The sequence below is a fragment of the Eleutherodactylus coqui genome, chromosome 5, assembly GCF_035609145.1.
Source record: "Eleutherodactylus coqui strain aEleCoq1 chromosome 5, aEleCoq1.hap1, whole genome shotgun sequence".
Lineage (NCBI taxonomy): Eukaryota > Metazoa > Chordata > Amphibia > Anura > Eleutherodactylidae > Eleutherodactylus > Eleutherodactylus coqui.
In genome coordinates, this window is record NC_089841.1 from 162,711,098 (window position 1) to 162,727,543 (window position 16,446).

A 16,446-nucleotide genomic window follows, 5' to 3' on the forward strand; every position below is an offset into this window, starting at 1 on the left:
AGGGAGCATATCTAAACTTAAGTTTTATAAAATTACAAAAACTTTAAAAACAACAAACAAAAACAAAAAACAAAAAAAACACAACACCCTAATCTTATTTTTACTTTTTTTCTAGTCTCCATAGCAGACTTATATTTCAGCATATTGTACATTTAAAGGGGTTCCCCAGGACTTTTGCCATTGATGGATAGGACATCAATAGTAAAATGCATGGCAGTTGTTTAGAAGGAGTTAATAAATAAATAAATAAATCACAGGGTCAATATTCATCTGTAAAGACCTGACACCGATACCCTTTCATCAGAGAACAAGTATGTCCCCACACAACACAACTCCGAAACTCACCTGCAATAAGGTTTCTGACCTCCATATCTCCTGAGCCGCAGGGTCAGCATTCACCAAGTGCTGGTGAGAAATGTGTCTCTTTAAAAGACTGGGGCTAGTCCCATATGAAGTTAATGAAATTGATGGAGATCTGTACGAACAAAAGGACATTAGTCAAATTCACTCTGAACCCCCTAATAGGCTTTAAAGTATATAATACTGTGAAAATAGTGGGCACTGCTACAGGGTTGGAGCAATGTTATGGACACTGCCTAGTGCATGGCATTATGTGTAATTCTATTATGTAAAAGGCTACCTGTCATCAGGTATGAGCATCATAAACTAAGTTATGGTGCTCATATAGCAGGTTCCTTGGAGTCCTAGGGGGGTATTTTTCATGCTTAACCGACTCCCTGATGCAGCCCTGTCACCTCCCAAGTCAGCACAGACCATGCAACTGGACCGCTGACTGCATGCTGTGCATACGCACTCCCACAGCAATCAATAGGAGCGTGCGCATAGAGCGTACGATCAGTGGCCCATCTGCATGGTCCGCACTGACTTCCGAGGGTGACAATGCTGGATTGGGGAGCCAGGCAAGTATAAGAAATACCTCATCAGACCAAAGAGAACCTGCCGTATGAGCACCATAACTTAGTTTATAGTGCTGATACCGGGTGACAGGTTCCCTTTAACAACTGCATACTATTAAGCCCAAAATAAGTAAATCAACCAAGCAGAGCATAGTACCTAGGTGCAGGTGATGGCACCGCTCCTCCAGGGTTGGAGAAATGAGGAGGGGGGACATTTCCTTCTATAGGAAGGAACCAATTCAGGTACTTCTCAACCAAGATGTAGTAGGCGTTATCAGAGAAATTGCAAAGTTGTCCTGTGATAAAGTTCTGCAAGAGAAAAATGTAGAAATTATGAACATTCATTTTCATACTGTAAGGAGGTTGAACACAAATGTCATCTGGTAGACAGCAGAAATTATAGGAGCACAACACAGATACTACATGTAATCAGTATTTTTATTACAAATGACTGCTTTGGCTCATCTAACGCCTTATTCAATTGGCAGCATTTTAGTCAGTTTTTTTGTGTCAATACTTGTAAAGCCAAACCCATTGGTGAAAGACTACCGTGGAAGGATTCAACCTTTTCTGTATTTAAGGGTAGTTATACACAGCAATGTACAGATTTGCAGAAACGTTTAAGGTTACTTACCCTCTGGATGATTAAGAAGATGGCAAAGTGGAACATAAAATACTCAAAAGCATCTGAGGGGGCGCTTAAGAAAAAACCTCTGAGAAGTGAAGCATTATTCCATGCACAGCAAAATGTCCTGTCTAATTCTAAACATATTTATTTTACTCTTGTATTCAGACAGGGCAGCATTCTCAAAAAAAACCCCCAAAAAACCAAACACAAACAAATATTAGCAGGCAGTAAAAGAAAATAAAGCAATTGCTCACCAAACTTTTTTTTTTAAATGAAGGAAAGATGCCCGCTGCTCCCCTTCTCCCCACCGAACTCTGTTTGCATGCTGTAAAGGGTGACGCTCAGTATGGGGTCATACATGAGCAATTTTTTCCCGCATCACAATGCACCACAATGCAGAAATAAAATTGCGGCAGGCTCTAGGCTTGCGCTTGCTCTCACATCGCACCATGTGCTAGGTGCTCGCTGTGCGATGTAAGGTTTCCACATTGAAAAAAAGAATGGAAGAATGTCCGCGATCCTTCGCCGTCTCGGAGGATCGCAACTTCCTCAAAGTGATGTAAAGCAGTTTTGTCATAAAAACGCCTCGCAACTGCAGGGACATCGCAATTTGCAAGCGTGATGTCGAGCTGGGAAACTCCGCCCAATATCGCGTTCGCCAACATGCGATATTGCTGCTGATGCAAGGAGTTTTTGTATCACTTTGGGGAAGTAGCGATCCTCCGGTGCGGCTGACAACGAACTATGAGAATGTTAAAGCAGCAGAAATGCAGTCCTAAGCTCTCGCTCACGACCTAAAGGTTGCGAGTTCAATCCCTGATTGGTTCGGGTAGCCAGCACAAGGTTGACTCAGCCTTCCCTCCTTCCATTGTTGGTAAAATGAGTACCCTGCTTGGTGGGGGTAATAAATTACCTGAAAGCGCTGCGGAATAAGTTGGTGCTATACAAATAACAAGGTTTATTTTCCTTTCTTTTTAGTTTTATAGTTTCATTAAACGAACGACAGACATGAAGTGAACAAGTTCTCGTTCATTGTTCAGTCGTTAGCTGTGTTTACACTGAGTAATTATTGCTCAAATTCGAACGATCCAGCGATTTTTTGAACAATAAAAACACCTTAAATGGCCAGCACTTAGAGTGAATTTTCAGTACAAAAAAGTCATTTTAGGCGAACAAAGTGATTAAGACTTTTGCTAGTTATCACATTGGCCATTGTACAGGCACAAATTGGTTGAAAGCGCAGTGCCTACTTAATATAATATATGCACATTTTTTTCTATAGCAACGTAAAAGATACTAAGAGACAGATGTAGACCAAGTCCTCCGGAGGATGGAAACTGGATCTTGTTGTGATAGAAAGGACACTCAGGCAAGACTCTCTCCTGTATAGATGCACGCACAGGACCCTGGAGAAAACAAAATATTGTAGGTAAAAGATCATGACTCTGAAAGCAATCTCTGATAACGATTAATAGAAAATAAGTGACTGACAATCAAGCCCAATCAAAAGGGTCTTCACACAACTGAAAAACAACACTATAAATTACGGAGGTTCGATCTCTGGGAGCGCCATAGATGCTGAAAAGGCAGACAGCGGGTTGCCTTCAGATTTTCTCTTGTATAGCAGCACCCCTAGGTACCCGCTATGTAGAAAACTGCACCACAGCTGCGATCCAAGTGAATAGTGTAAGTAGGCAGGAAAACACAGAAGGAGCTGCAGCACGCATAAATCACGCCCTTTTTTTATATTTTTTATTTTAAGGGGGCCATATGGAATATACAGGGTGGAGCGCGGTAATTTGCTAATTTGGGAGTGAAATAAAAAAATAATGAACTTGTAAAAACTTTATTTTATATTTTATTTACATTGAACAGTAGTGGAATTTACAAATTATTTGGTTTTAAATATTGTATCTGGCAAACGTTGACCTTCGCTATCCACACACTGCTGCATACGTTGTTTTGCAATGATCGAGTGGTTATTTGAAAAATATGCTTCAACACAAAATGAACGCTCCTCACGTGTCCACTGCATGATGGCAACTGAAAAGCAGCTGCAGACAAACTTCCCGTCAGCCACTATAAGCAACGCCCACTCTCCCCTCTCTTCGACCAACAGCGCTGCCACAACCTGCAACTCAAAAAAGCAACACCCTGGAAGACCTAAGGAACAATATTGACGCTGAGATTGCCAGAATACCAGTCGACATGCTTGAAAGAGTGCATGAGAACTTCCGAAAACGTATGCAGCAGTGTGTGGATAGCGAAGGTCAACATTTGCCAGATACAATATTTAAAACCAAATAATTTGTAAATTCCACTACTGTTTAATGTAAATAAAATATAAAATAAAGTTTTTACAAGTTCATTATTTTTTTATTTCACTCCCAAATTAGCAAATTACCGCGCTCCACCCTGTACAAGCATCTTTAGATTGATTTTGCAGTTTTTATTTGCTTCTTAAATACAAAATAAGCATACTAAATAGACTTCATTTAAAAAGTTGTTGCATTTTGCTGCTGTAGAGTTAGTTTAACTCCTTCACACAGCTGGCTGTCTTGTTGCTTTTGACACAGATCTGATAGCACATCGCTCCTAGCTGCTGCCGTCAGCCTGATGGGCCATTTACACGGGGCGATTATTACTCAAACTTCATTCAAACGAACTAAATTCTGCGATAATTGTCCAGTGTAAATGCAAAAACATTGTTTACTGTTCGTTTATGCTGATTTTCAACCATTGTTGGACTGCGAGCTTCTCGTTCAGTGTAAACACTCTTCACTGAGCGCTTCACATAGAAGGTGAAGCCCTGAGCGAGAAGCTTGCAATTCAGCGGTGAAGTCTGTCAGTCTAGTCACTCTATACGAGCGCTAACGACCTTAAACAATTGTTTAGACAACTGTCGTCCTGTGTAAAAGTGCTGTGAGTCAACATCCTCCACCCTCGCACTGCAGCACAGCAATGGAATGTAGCTGTGATAATGCGCATGAAAACTAGAAAAGGCAGCAGCATCCTGGACACACACATCTCATTTCCTGTATGCTTCACTGAGAGGGATACATCCACATAGAAGAACTCTAAGGCTGGGTTCCCACGGGGCAGAATTGCCACGGAATTTCTGTGCAGACTTGCTGCCTGCAATCTTAAACCTGAGCCTAAGCAGCAAAGTGGACGAGATTTTCCAAAATCTTGTCCACACGCTGCAGACAGTCTGTTGCGGCCAAGCCGCACTGAAACTGGCATGCCGCGGCATGTCAGTTGTATTGCCGTTTCCGCTGCGGGCTCTCTCCTCTCTATGGGAAGAGATTCCCAGAGCAGAATACAGGTGGACAAGCCGCTTCAAACCCGTGACGAATGGTGCAGGTTTTGAGGCTGCCTTTCCTCTGCGGAAATCTCACAGAATTTCCATGTGGTCCTGTTGCGGACATTCCACAAGATTTCCGTGGGACTTCCGCCCGGAGGGAACGCAGCCCCAAACTAGGAACTGGATGCAAACTGCATGATGGGCTTCTGAAACTAAATGAAGATTGCAGCCTGAAACTTAGTGCTAATTTTTAACTGAAGGTGACCACTGACATGTAAAAAATTTATTTTCCTTGTCAAATATGCCCCTTGCCTTAAGCCAGCACTGCAACTCTTTCTTTCTAGTCGGGGTTACAACAGTTCTACCACCATCACGTAATGACAATGCTATGTCCCCCTTACTATGGTAGGACAGCCCCTTTAACCATTTCTCCTGTGGATCCCAAAGGAAGGTTCACTTACTGGCAGGAACGATACAGGAAAATCATATCTGTATTCCTCTGCTTGGAGCTTATAGATTAGTTTCATCATTGCACCACTAGGAAGAAAGAGAGAAAATTCACTACTTTCTAACAAAGAAAACGGACATAAATAAGAAGTAAAATGGATCAAAAACATGGCGGACTCACCTGGGGTCTAGAAAGAACAGGGTAGAATGGAAGTCCACAGGACTAATCTTCTCCTGTAAGCATCTTAGGTTCCAGCCCACAATGCTGCCATCCAGACTGCCAAACACCTGCTCCACCAGCCATGGGAAGATGGCATGCAGCTCCTTCAAGAATGTGATGGAGAGCAGACAGTCAGCGGCACGATGCATGTCCCATTGTAAGCCGCTTATTCTAACAGTAACGACAAGCTGTTACTATAGCTTATATGTATACAAAGTACCTTTGCCGGAAAATCTTCAATTACTCGGATCAGATCCTGACATCTTTGGTGAAAAGGTTTATTAACACAATCCGCCTTCAGGGAGGCCTATTTAGGGAGAAAAGGAATATATGCCATATGACATCTATATACTGTATATACAGTCATTAAATTCCAGATAGATACTACCGACGGATCATCAATAGTTGATCAGCTGGGACCCCAGCAGGTCAGATGATCTGGAGCCCGCTGTGAGTGCCACAACACACAGGGTTTAATGGGCAGCACTGGTGCTTGCAGGCTGGGGTCCCATTAAAATCAATGAGAGCTGCGCCTGCAGTTACAAGCGCCAGTCACTACACAGGGGTCAGAGCGATCCGCTTCCACTCTGCACCCTGCTATTTGTGGCACTGAAAGCAGGCGCCCAATACGACCCCAGCTGATCAACTATCCTGAGGTTAGGTCATTAATAGCATCTGCCCGGAAAACCTCTTGAAGACTGCCGGTAAATTTACATTGGGCAGTCATGTGGGGTGAATGGAGCAGGATCAGGAGCAGAGTCCATTCCATAACCGTTGGGTACCAGCTGCTTCTGAAAGCCGCCGGTAAGTGCTGCGATCAGAGGTCAAAGCTGACTGCGCATCTAAGCAGTCAGAGGGAGGGCAGGACCCCCTTCCTGGGCCTCATTAGCACCCCCCACAACACAGTCAGGGGGCGCCGATGCGCTAGGATGACAGCTTGGAGCCTACTGGAAGCTCTCAGGGCAGTCATGCATAGATGCCTATCAATTTCTGCTGCGGCAGAGCCTCATAGGCAACACAAACAAAACAATACAATTGCTACGTACTGGAATGTTGAAGTATTGCAATATATACCGTGTTTCCACAAAAAAAAGGCCGACCACGATTTCTGGGGAGGCTTGAAATATAACCCCTTCCTCGAAAATAAGCCCTGGCTTAACTACATAAAAAAAAAACACACACATCAATACTCACCTAGCCTGTGGCGTCTGAGTCCCTCGCGCTGGTCCCCACGCTGCGGCAGGCTTCCGTGACCTCTGCGCTGACATATTCTCTTTCTGGTGAGGGGGCTTTGAATACCCCACCTCCAGCAAGCGAGTGCTCTGATTGGCTCAAGAGCACCACTGCCTCAGACAGATGTAATGGCTGTGAATGATCGAGCGCCGGCTCTGATTGGATCATGAGCGCCCCTGCCTCAGCCAATCACTGCACTTGCTTGCTGGAGGTGGGGTATTCAAAGCCCCGTCACCAGAAAGAGAGTGATATGTCAACCCATAGGTCACGGAAGCCTGCCGTAGTGCTGGAGGCCAGCATGAGGGACTCAGATGCCGCGGGCCAGATGTGTATAAGCCCCCCAAATTAAACACTGCTTTTTGGGGGGGCAAAAAAATTATTTAAGACAGGGCCTTATTTTCAGGGAAACATGGTACTACAAGCAAGCAAATAATTGCAAGTTTACTAAAAAAAATAAAACTACCAAAATGAGATTTAAAAAAATTAATAAAAATGAAACGTTAAAGCCCACTCCCCTCCACCCCCTTTGCTGTTTTCCCATTAAAAACACATATTTGGCATCACTGTGTATGAACAAGTCTGAACTATTAAAATATCACAACATTTATTCCAGTTTTCCAAACAGAGAAAGCTATTAAAAAAGGCGGATTGCAAGAATTGAGATTTTTTATTTTTCGAAGGCCTTATTTAGACGACCGTATATCAGTCGGGTATTCACGCCGGCCCTCTCTGCAGGGGGAGGAGGCTGGAAGAGCCGGGATCAGTGCACTGAGGTCCCGCCCCCTCTCCGCCCCTCGCCACTATTTGCAATGGGAGGGGTGGGACAGGGGCGGAGCCAAGTCTCTGGACTTGGCTCTGTCTCCTCATTACAAATAGTGCCAGGGGGCGGAGAGGGGGCGGGAGCTCAGAGCACTGCTCCCGGCACTTCCAGCCTCCTCCCCCTGCAGAGAGGGACGCCGTATATCGGCCGGCGTAAATACCCAGCCGATATACGGTCGTCTGAATAAGCCCTAAGACGCATGCTTCCTAAAATAGTATTATTAAAAATTACAGCTCACCCCTTTACATAGGCTAATTGACGGAAAAATAAAAAAGCTCCAGGTCTCAGAATATCCCTATCACAGTGGTGACTTAAAAGAAGAATAATTTTTATTAGGAAATTCTTTAAAAATGGGACACATAAGGGCACAACAAATGACGAGGACGTTTAAAAACGTAATGTACTGTATGTAAGGACACACATAACACAGTTGCTCAGGAAAGAAGGTCCACCAGCGCAGTATTAGATCAAATATTGTGGTCCTGAAGTAATCTTATGGAACCACAGGTCTAAGGCGTCGTGGCCTAATGTGTGAGCTGTTATAGTTGAATCCACTTTGTCCTGTCCCGAACAAGATGTAATGCTAGAATGGGTACAAGGATATTGTGGATCAAGCTTCGGAGGAAAGAATCGATTTTTCAACTGTGGATTAATCCTCTGACTAATTACTGTTATACAGTTGCTCGAAAATCGACAGTGAATCTAATATATACAACTGTGTTTTAGAGTTTGAGAATCTTGATGCTTAATCTCTATGCCAAGTCTCTTACCTGTAACAAAGCATCCCAAAATTTATCGGGACTCGACAGGGTCTGAAAATTTTGTGAGACTTGGCAGGATATAAGCACTGATTTTACGGGTCAAAAATGCTCGATATAATGCAAGACCCAGAAAAAACTCCAATCGTTTTTGCTCGATATTTGCTTGTTTTTGCTCAACGCGTTTCCCCACTGGATTATGTGGATCATCAGGAGCATTAAGAAATTGGAGAAGTCTCAATTGACTCAAATGACGAGGAATCAAATGTCCTAACAGTATATAAATAAGGAGGAAACAACTGTTTCGGCAGATTTTAGGAGGTGAACATAACGTAATCAAAGTCTCTGTTTGTAGATCCTTTGTGCTGTCGAGGACCAGAGCATACGGCTAAAGCGACCCCTAGAGATGATAGCGGTGTGACGCTAAGCCGATGTCCTGGGAATATTGCTTAAGCAGAGACTGGGGTAAAGAGAAGTCTCGAAATAAATGGGGGCAATCGCCCCACTCAGAGTATACAGAGTTGTTCACCCATTCCCTATCTGCTCCTTAGAAATTTCTCAAAAGGCATGTGTATCAGGATTGTTCCATATCCAGAATCAGTGGATGGAAACTGGAGAAAATGCTCCAATATAACACGTTAGCTACAAAAAGGCTATGCTGTTTCTAAGTTCCTTCTTTAAAGGGGTTGTCCCGCGCCGAAACGGTTTTTTTTTTGTTTTGTTTTTTTTTTAACCCCCCCCCCCCCCGTTCGGCGCGAGACAACCCCGATGCAGGGGTTAAAAAAACAAACCGGAGAGTGCTTACCTGAATCCCGGCGGTCCGGCGTCTTCATACTCACCTGCTGAAGATGGCCGCCGGGGTCTGCTCCCTCCGTGGACCGCAGCTCTTCTGTGCGGTCCATTGCCGATTCCAGCCTCCTGATTGGCTGGAATCGGCATGTGACGGGGCGGAGCTACACGGAGTCGGCATTCTGCACGAGCGGCCCCATTGAAGACAGCAGAAGACCCGGACTGCGCAAGCGCGGCTAATTTGGCCATCGGAGGCCGAAAATTAGTCGGCACCACGGAGACGAGGACGCCAGCAACGGAGCAGGTAAGTATAAAACTTTTGATAACTTCTGTATGGCTCATAATTAATGCACAATGTACATTACAAAGTGCATTAATATGGCCATACAGAAGTGTATAGACCCACTTGCTGCCGCGGGACAACCCCTTTAAGTAGTATCCGAAGGTTCCCACCCAAACCTCCCTTTTTCCCCCTTAAGTGTCAAAATGACAGAGTTAGGTAGAGGATACAAGATAAAAACAAAAAAGGTTGGTGTCCATAGCCCAGATGGTAGGCTATGGGAAATTTTTATTTTTATCTTGTATCCTCTACCTAACTCTGTCATTTTGACACTTAAGGGGGAAAAAGGGAGGTTTGGGTGGGAACATTCGGATACTACTTAAAGAAGGAACTTAGAAACAGCATAGCCTTTTTGTAGCTAACGTGTTATATTGGAGCATTTTCTCCAGTTTCCATCCACTGATTCTGGATATGGAACAATCCTGATACACATGCCTTTTGAGAAATTTCTAAGGAGCAGATAGGGAATGGGTGAACAACTCTGTATACTCTGAGTGGGGCGATTGCCCCCATTTATTTCGAGACTTCTCTTTACCCCAGTCTCTGCTTAAGCAATATTCCCAGGACATCGGCTTAGCGTCACACCGCTATCATCTCTAGGGGTCGCTTTAGCCGTATGCTCTGGTCCTCGACAGCACAAAGGATCTACAAACAGAGACTTTGATTACGTTATGTTCACCTCCTAAAATCTGCCGAAACAGTTGTTTCCTCCTTATTTATATACTGTTAGGACATTTGATTCCTCGTCATTTGAGTCAATTGAGACTTCTCCAATTTCTTAATGCTCCTGATGATCCACATAATCCAGTGGGGAAACGCGTTGAGCAAAAACAAGCAAATATCGAGCAAAAACGATTGGAGTTTTTTCTGGGTCTTGCATTATATCGAGCATTTTTGACCCGTAAAATCAGTGCTTATATCCTGCCAAGTCTCACAAAATTTTCAGACCCTGTCGAGTCCCGATAAATTTTGGGATGCTTTGTTACAGGTAAGAGACTTGGCATAGAGATTAAGCATCAAGATTCTCAAACTCTAAAACACAGTTGTATATATTAGATTCACTGTCGATTTTCGAGCAACTGTATAACAGTAATTAGTCAGAGGATTAATCCACAGTTGAAAAATCGATTCTTTCCTCCGAAGCTTGATCCACAATATCCTTGTACCCATTCTAGCATTACATCTTGTTCGGGACAGGACAAAAAGTGGATTCAACTATAACAGCTCACACATTAGGCCACGACACCTTAGACCTGTGGTTCCATAAGATTACTTCAGGACCACAATATTTGATCTAATACTGCGCTGGTGGATCTTCTTTCCTGAGCAACTGTGTTGTGTGTCCTTGCATACAGTACATTACGTTTTTAAACGTCCTCGTCATTTGTTGTGCCCTTATGTGTCCCATTTTTAAAGAATTTCCTAATAAAAATTATTCTTCTTTTAAGTCACCTCTGTGATAGGGCTTTACTATATATTTTGGAGACTTTTTCTGCACTGCCTCCTCTGTGAATATAGGTCTCAGAATATGGAGCAAGTTTGGTTTAATAAAAAAAAAAATTCTTTCATTTTTAAATATAGAAAAACACTTAAAAAACAAAACTATATAAATTTGCCATTACCAGAATTGTACTGACCCATAGACCAAAATTCATGTGTCATTTTTATTGCGTTGTGAATGCTGTAGAGACCAACCCCCACTACCCCCCCCCCCCAAAAAAAAATGGCGCAATTGCATTTTAAAAAAATATATCCACACCCTAACATTTTAAAAAGTTTTTCTGTACATTCTATGGAAAACTAAATTGTATCCTCATTACGACTAACGTCAAAGGAAAAAAACAAAAATGGATGGCTCTTAGAAAGTGGGGATGGAAAACAACAATGAAAAATCTCTGGTCCTGAAGGGGTTAAAGGGAACCTGTCACGTCACACCACCACCATAAACTAATGTCCCTTCTAAAGGACTGCTGCGTTTACACTCAGCGATGATTTTCATGCTGGTTGCACGTGAACGACTAATGGACTGTATACGACTAGTGCATGATGGCTCTGCATTTAGATGTGATAATTATTGCGCAAATTCCTTTGTTTGAGTGAATTTCGGGCACTAAGTGAATAAATGGCCCTTAAAGGGGTTGTCCCGCGAAAGCAAGTGGGGTTCAGCACTTCTGTATGGCCATATTAATGCACTTTGTAATATACATCGTGCATTAATTATGAGCCATACAGAAGTTATTCACTTACCTGCTCCGTTGCTAGCGTCCTCGTCTCCATGGTGCCGTCTAATTTCAGCGTCTAATCGCCCGATTAGACGCGCTTGCGCAGTCCGGTCTTCTCCCTTCTGAATGGGGCCGCTCGTGCCGGAGAGCTGCTCCTCGTAGCTCCGCCCCGTCACGTGTGCCGATTCCAGCCAATCAGGAGGCTGGAATCGGCAATGGAACGCACAGAGCCCACGGTGCACCATGCGGTCCACCGTGAGTGAAGATCCCGGCGGCCATCTTCGCAAGGTAAGTAAGAAGTCACCGGAGCGCGTTTTTTTTTTTTTTAAACCCCTGCATCGGGTTTGTCTCGTGCCGAACGGGGGGGGGGGGGGGCTATTGAAAAAAAAACAAAAAACGTTTCGGCGCGGGACAACCCCTTTAAGCTATGTGTTAAGAAAATGTATCAGTTAATTGTTTTTGCTATTAGATTGTAGACTAGGAAGATATAACATGATGCTAGTATAAGTAGTGAAGGGGTTAAACAAAACCTTTTCTATATACCAGTGAATGGTATGGGATAAAGACAGACAGAAGATAAGAGTCTCTCAGACCCCCCCCCCCCCCCCCCATTCCTTTTCACTGAATTCATAACGGTTTCTTTGCATGTTATAGTTATATGTTAACTTATGTTCATCTTTTAGTGGTAACTGATCAAGTATTCTTAGTAAGGTATATTCTGGAGGTATATACTTTTCCTGTGATGTCATTTATGGTATATAAACCACTTGCACATTTGAATCAAGTAGAAATCACTTGATATGGCATTAGGCTGGTGTGTTTAGTATCTCTCCTGAGGGTCTACACGAGATCTGATTGTCTTCTCCTTGGTAAACAAATTCTCTTCACGCTATGGTGCTGTCCTAAAGGCCCATTTAGACACAACGATTATCGCTCAAAAGATGTCGCTCAAGTGACTTTTGAGCGATCATCGTTGTGTCATTTACAGCGCAAGATGATCACTCAAGATGAGCGATCACCTTGCACTGCCAGCGGAGGATGCAGAAAACAAGCGGGGTGTCCCGGCTATCTTCTGCATCCAGCTGTTCCCTGCTCTGGGTGCCTGGCTGTTATACAGCTGAGTACTCAGAGCAGATGATGCAGAAGACAAGCTGGGTGTCCCCACTTGTCTTCTGCATCCAGCTGTTCTCTGTCCGGAGCGCCCGGCTGTTATACAGCTGAGCGCTCCGTGCGGGGTATGGAGAACAGAGCTGGACTGCTCTGTTCTTCATACCCAGCCTGTCATCAGTGACAGGGATACAGCTGAAACAATATTTTCCTCCCTGCCTGACCTCCAAGCAACCTGAGGAGTATTCGCCTACAAATCTGCAATGTAAATGCTTCCATAGAGATCAATGAAGCCGGTCCGCGCAGAATCCGCGCTAAAATGGAGCATGCTGCGATTTATTTTACGCTCGCAGAATTCACAAAGCAAACCCACATCTGTGTGTGGAGGTGAGGACACTCAATGTTTCCCTATAGGCGACTTGAACAGTGGATCTCCCGCGCGGGGGGTGATCGCGGATTCGCCAATTCAAATCCGCCCGCGTGCGTGCGTGAGGTATAAAGGAGTTATCCACGCTGTAAGAATAGACGGTCTGTCCTCAGGAGCGGCCAGCAGCATGTGATCAGCTGGGGCTCACCACTAGCCAATCATCTGATTGAAGGCCATGTGCGCGCTGCGGCCCCTTCAGCGTTTACTGGCGTGTACCATCCTCCAAGACTTCTTGATGCCGTTACACGGAAACAGCGTTGGCGGGAGCGAAGGGATCTGCCGCAATAAACGGGGTTAAATTCGGACGCAAACCAACGTTTAAATCGTCAGATTTCTGCGCGGATCATGTGACATCACAGATTTTACCAGACGGTTTTTACATCGTTGTTCCCTATTCTAGAAGTGCCGCTTATCTCCTTGGTTACCCCTTCTCCTGAATAGCACATTCCACTCCAATGCCGTTTCCAGGGGCAACCATGCAAAACACGTGCCATTCAGCACTGTCAGAAAGCTGGGTGACACTGAAGGCTGCTATGGCAACCACAGTGGCAGCCAGCAGTTCCTGGCCTCTTCCCAGCCCGGTACACACAGCGCATGCGGCGGGTCTGGCCGCCACTTACCAGCAGGTAGCTGGGCTGCGGTCCCCCGGGGAGACTCATCCTCACCAGCTTCTCTAACCGTCCCCGTTCAACCCCCGCGCCTCAGTTACTGGCTTCGTTTCTCTGACGTCATCAAAACGCGTCCCCGGCGTTTGAATTAGAAAACGAAAGAAAAGCTCCGCAAACAACTGGTCGCTGGAAGTCTGCTTCCCGCCATTTTCTCGAAGCCTGAACTCTGTAGTCACGTGCTGGTGTGCAGGACGTCACGTGGGCTTAGTGAGAGAGACACTGATGAGACTAGGAGTGAGCTGAGCCGCTCTGTACCCCCCTGCTCTCCCAGTAGTCCTCCAGCCTACTCTAGTCTTAATGCACACGAATGATTTTTTATCATAAGTTTAGGAAAAGGGTTGTTTAACGTTAAATATTTTTAAAATTATTTAATAAAAGCTTTTGCACTTATTTTTACAGTTTTTCTTAACCCTTAAATTGACTTGAACTTACGATCATTTGATCACTTCTACAGTATACCGCACTACAATAATATTACATATTTTGACATTCATTCTATTAAGGCGTGCTACAAGTATGTTTTAATAGGCAAGCATTCATAGCAGCCCTGGGGGACCTAAAGCCCCTGGCAGCCATGACACCTGAACGGCACCCCATGATCTCTTTGTGAAAGGCCCATTCAGGACTTCTAGATGCTGATTTAAATTTTGCTGTCAGAATTATAGGAGCTTCAGCAGAATGAAGTTTTATTACCTATCTATAGAATAGGTGATAAAAGTCTGATCGGTGGGGTCTCACTTTTGAGACCCCCATTGATTGTGAGCGTGGTAGTCAGATGTCCCCCTCCTCCTCACTGTGGGCTCACTGCACCTCCTGCAATGAGGAGGAGATTGAATGAAGTGATGACCGCACATCCACAATGCCACTCAATTTATTGTTAATGGGACTGCCAGAAATAGTTGCGTATAAGGCTGGGGTCACACAGGGCCGAAATCCAGCGGAAATCTCGCAGAATGAACGCACGGAAATACCGCAAGATTTCCGCCGGAGAAATGCAGCTTCAAAACCCACCGCTTTTCGCTGCGGATTTTGGAGCGGCTTCGCTGCCTGTATTCCACTGCGGCAATCTTTCCCCATAGAGAGGAGAGCGTCCGCCACGGAAACAGGGAAAGAATTGACATGCTGCGGCTTTGAATTCTGCGCCCATGTCAATTTCACTGCAGCTTGGCCACAGCGTTTGGACGACATTCTTGCAAATCTCATCCACTGTGCTGGCTGATCCTAGGATAAAAAGCTGTGGGCAGAATTTCCGTGGGTGCAAAATTCAGTTTAATTGACTGCGGATGGCCAATGATTCCCTATGGGCAAAATTGAATGCGGATTTCACCCGCAGAATCCGCATGCAGGATCCGCAATTCAATTTTGCTTGTGGACATGAGGCCTAAGGCTTAGCTATTTCCATCAGCCATGTTGAAAGGAATGGAGGAGCAGCTGTGCCTGTGCGGCCATCGCTGTATTTCATGTGATGTCACTGCGAGTGGTAGAATCATCCATGATGAGAAGAGGAAGACACAGGTCCTCAGTTCTTGGGATTGTTAGGGACCTCAGTGGGAAGACCCCCCACTCATCAGACTGTTATCACCTATTCTGTAGATAGCGGATCTGGTACAACCCCTTCAACACCGGCACTTAAATCAGTAACAGCCAACCACAGCTGTTGCAGCAGACATGAGACATCAGATGTTGCCAAGAGCTTGATTTTGTTTCTGTGTAAGCGCCACAATAGTCCTGGACACGACCTCAAAACACCCACTAAATTTAATTTGCGAATGTGGGCAGAGGGACCAATAAACAGTTTATAAGAAGGCCCGCACAGAGTGCCTGCAGGCTTCCTCCATGCAACGCTTAAAGTATTTGTCTGAAATTTGAGAAAAAAGGATCCAATGTGCTTATATATGTTTTAAGAACTCCAGATTTTTATTTTACATTTTTCTCGTCACAATATATAGTTTTAAAAAAATCCCTCAGTTTTCACACTGACCAGTAAGGATAGTTTCACACGGGCGAGTGCTATATTGCCACGAGAAAATCGCGGCAAAATCGCTGTTTTGTTCAGGCGATTTTTGAGCGTCAGCGATGCCTTTTCTTCTGAAAAATCGCGCATCACTGCTGCCCAAAGGGGAAAAAAAATCGCAAAACGCAGAAAGATAGGACATGCTGTGAGTTTTAAATCTCACAACATCACATGAGTGAAAACATCACAAATGGGAATGAAACCATTGAAAAGCATGGATTTCATAATTCTGCATTTTCACTCGCTCTCACATTGCGCAATGTTATTTCACACACTGTTGCCTGTATGTTCCCGCATCCCATCGTACATGCTGAACACACCACTAGGATGGAGCCACAGCATTTAATGTGTGAAACGAGGGGACCACTTTGGTCTCCATTTCACATACTTTCTACCTTTATCTGTCTCTTTAGCTGTATAGACAAGCGTTATTCATAGAGCTTTTCTATCCAGCTAAAAAGACAGACAATGACTGAAGCTTGTGGAATCAAGACAAAACTGGTCTCCGTTTCACTTATTGAAGACAATGGTTATCTTCAGTTTTCCATCTTA

General features: G+C 44.4%; 1 protein-coding gene across 2 annotated transcripts in view; it reads right to left on the reverse strand.

Annotated features, from left to right (window-relative positions):
- Positions 1-13,988, reverse strand: part of SMPD4 (sphingomyelin phosphodiesterase 4) — a 32,089-nt gene extending 18,101 nt beyond the window's left edge. For both annotated transcript variants that reach the window (XM_066603568.1, XM_066603567.1), the window contains exons 1-8: positions 13,833-13,988; positions 5,737-5,823; positions 5,478-5,620; positions 5,311-5,386; positions 2,843-2,951; positions 1,552-1,604; positions 1,075-1,226; positions 346-475 (exon numbers count right to left, since the gene is read on the reverse strand). In XM_066603568.1, coding sequence (XP_066459665.1) covers positions 346-475; positions 1,075-1,226; positions 1,552-1,604; positions 2,843-2,951; positions 5,311-5,386; positions 5,478-5,620; positions 5,737-5,823; positions 13,833-13,871 — 789 coding nt within the window. In that variant the 5' untranslated portion in view covers positions 13,872-13,988. The remainder of the gene's footprint in view (positions 1-345; positions 476-1,074; positions 1,227-1,551; positions 1,605-2,842; positions 2,952-5,310; positions 5,387-5,477; positions 5,621-5,736; positions 5,824-13,832) is intronic.
- Positions 13,989-16,446: the final 2,458 nt, after the last annotated feature.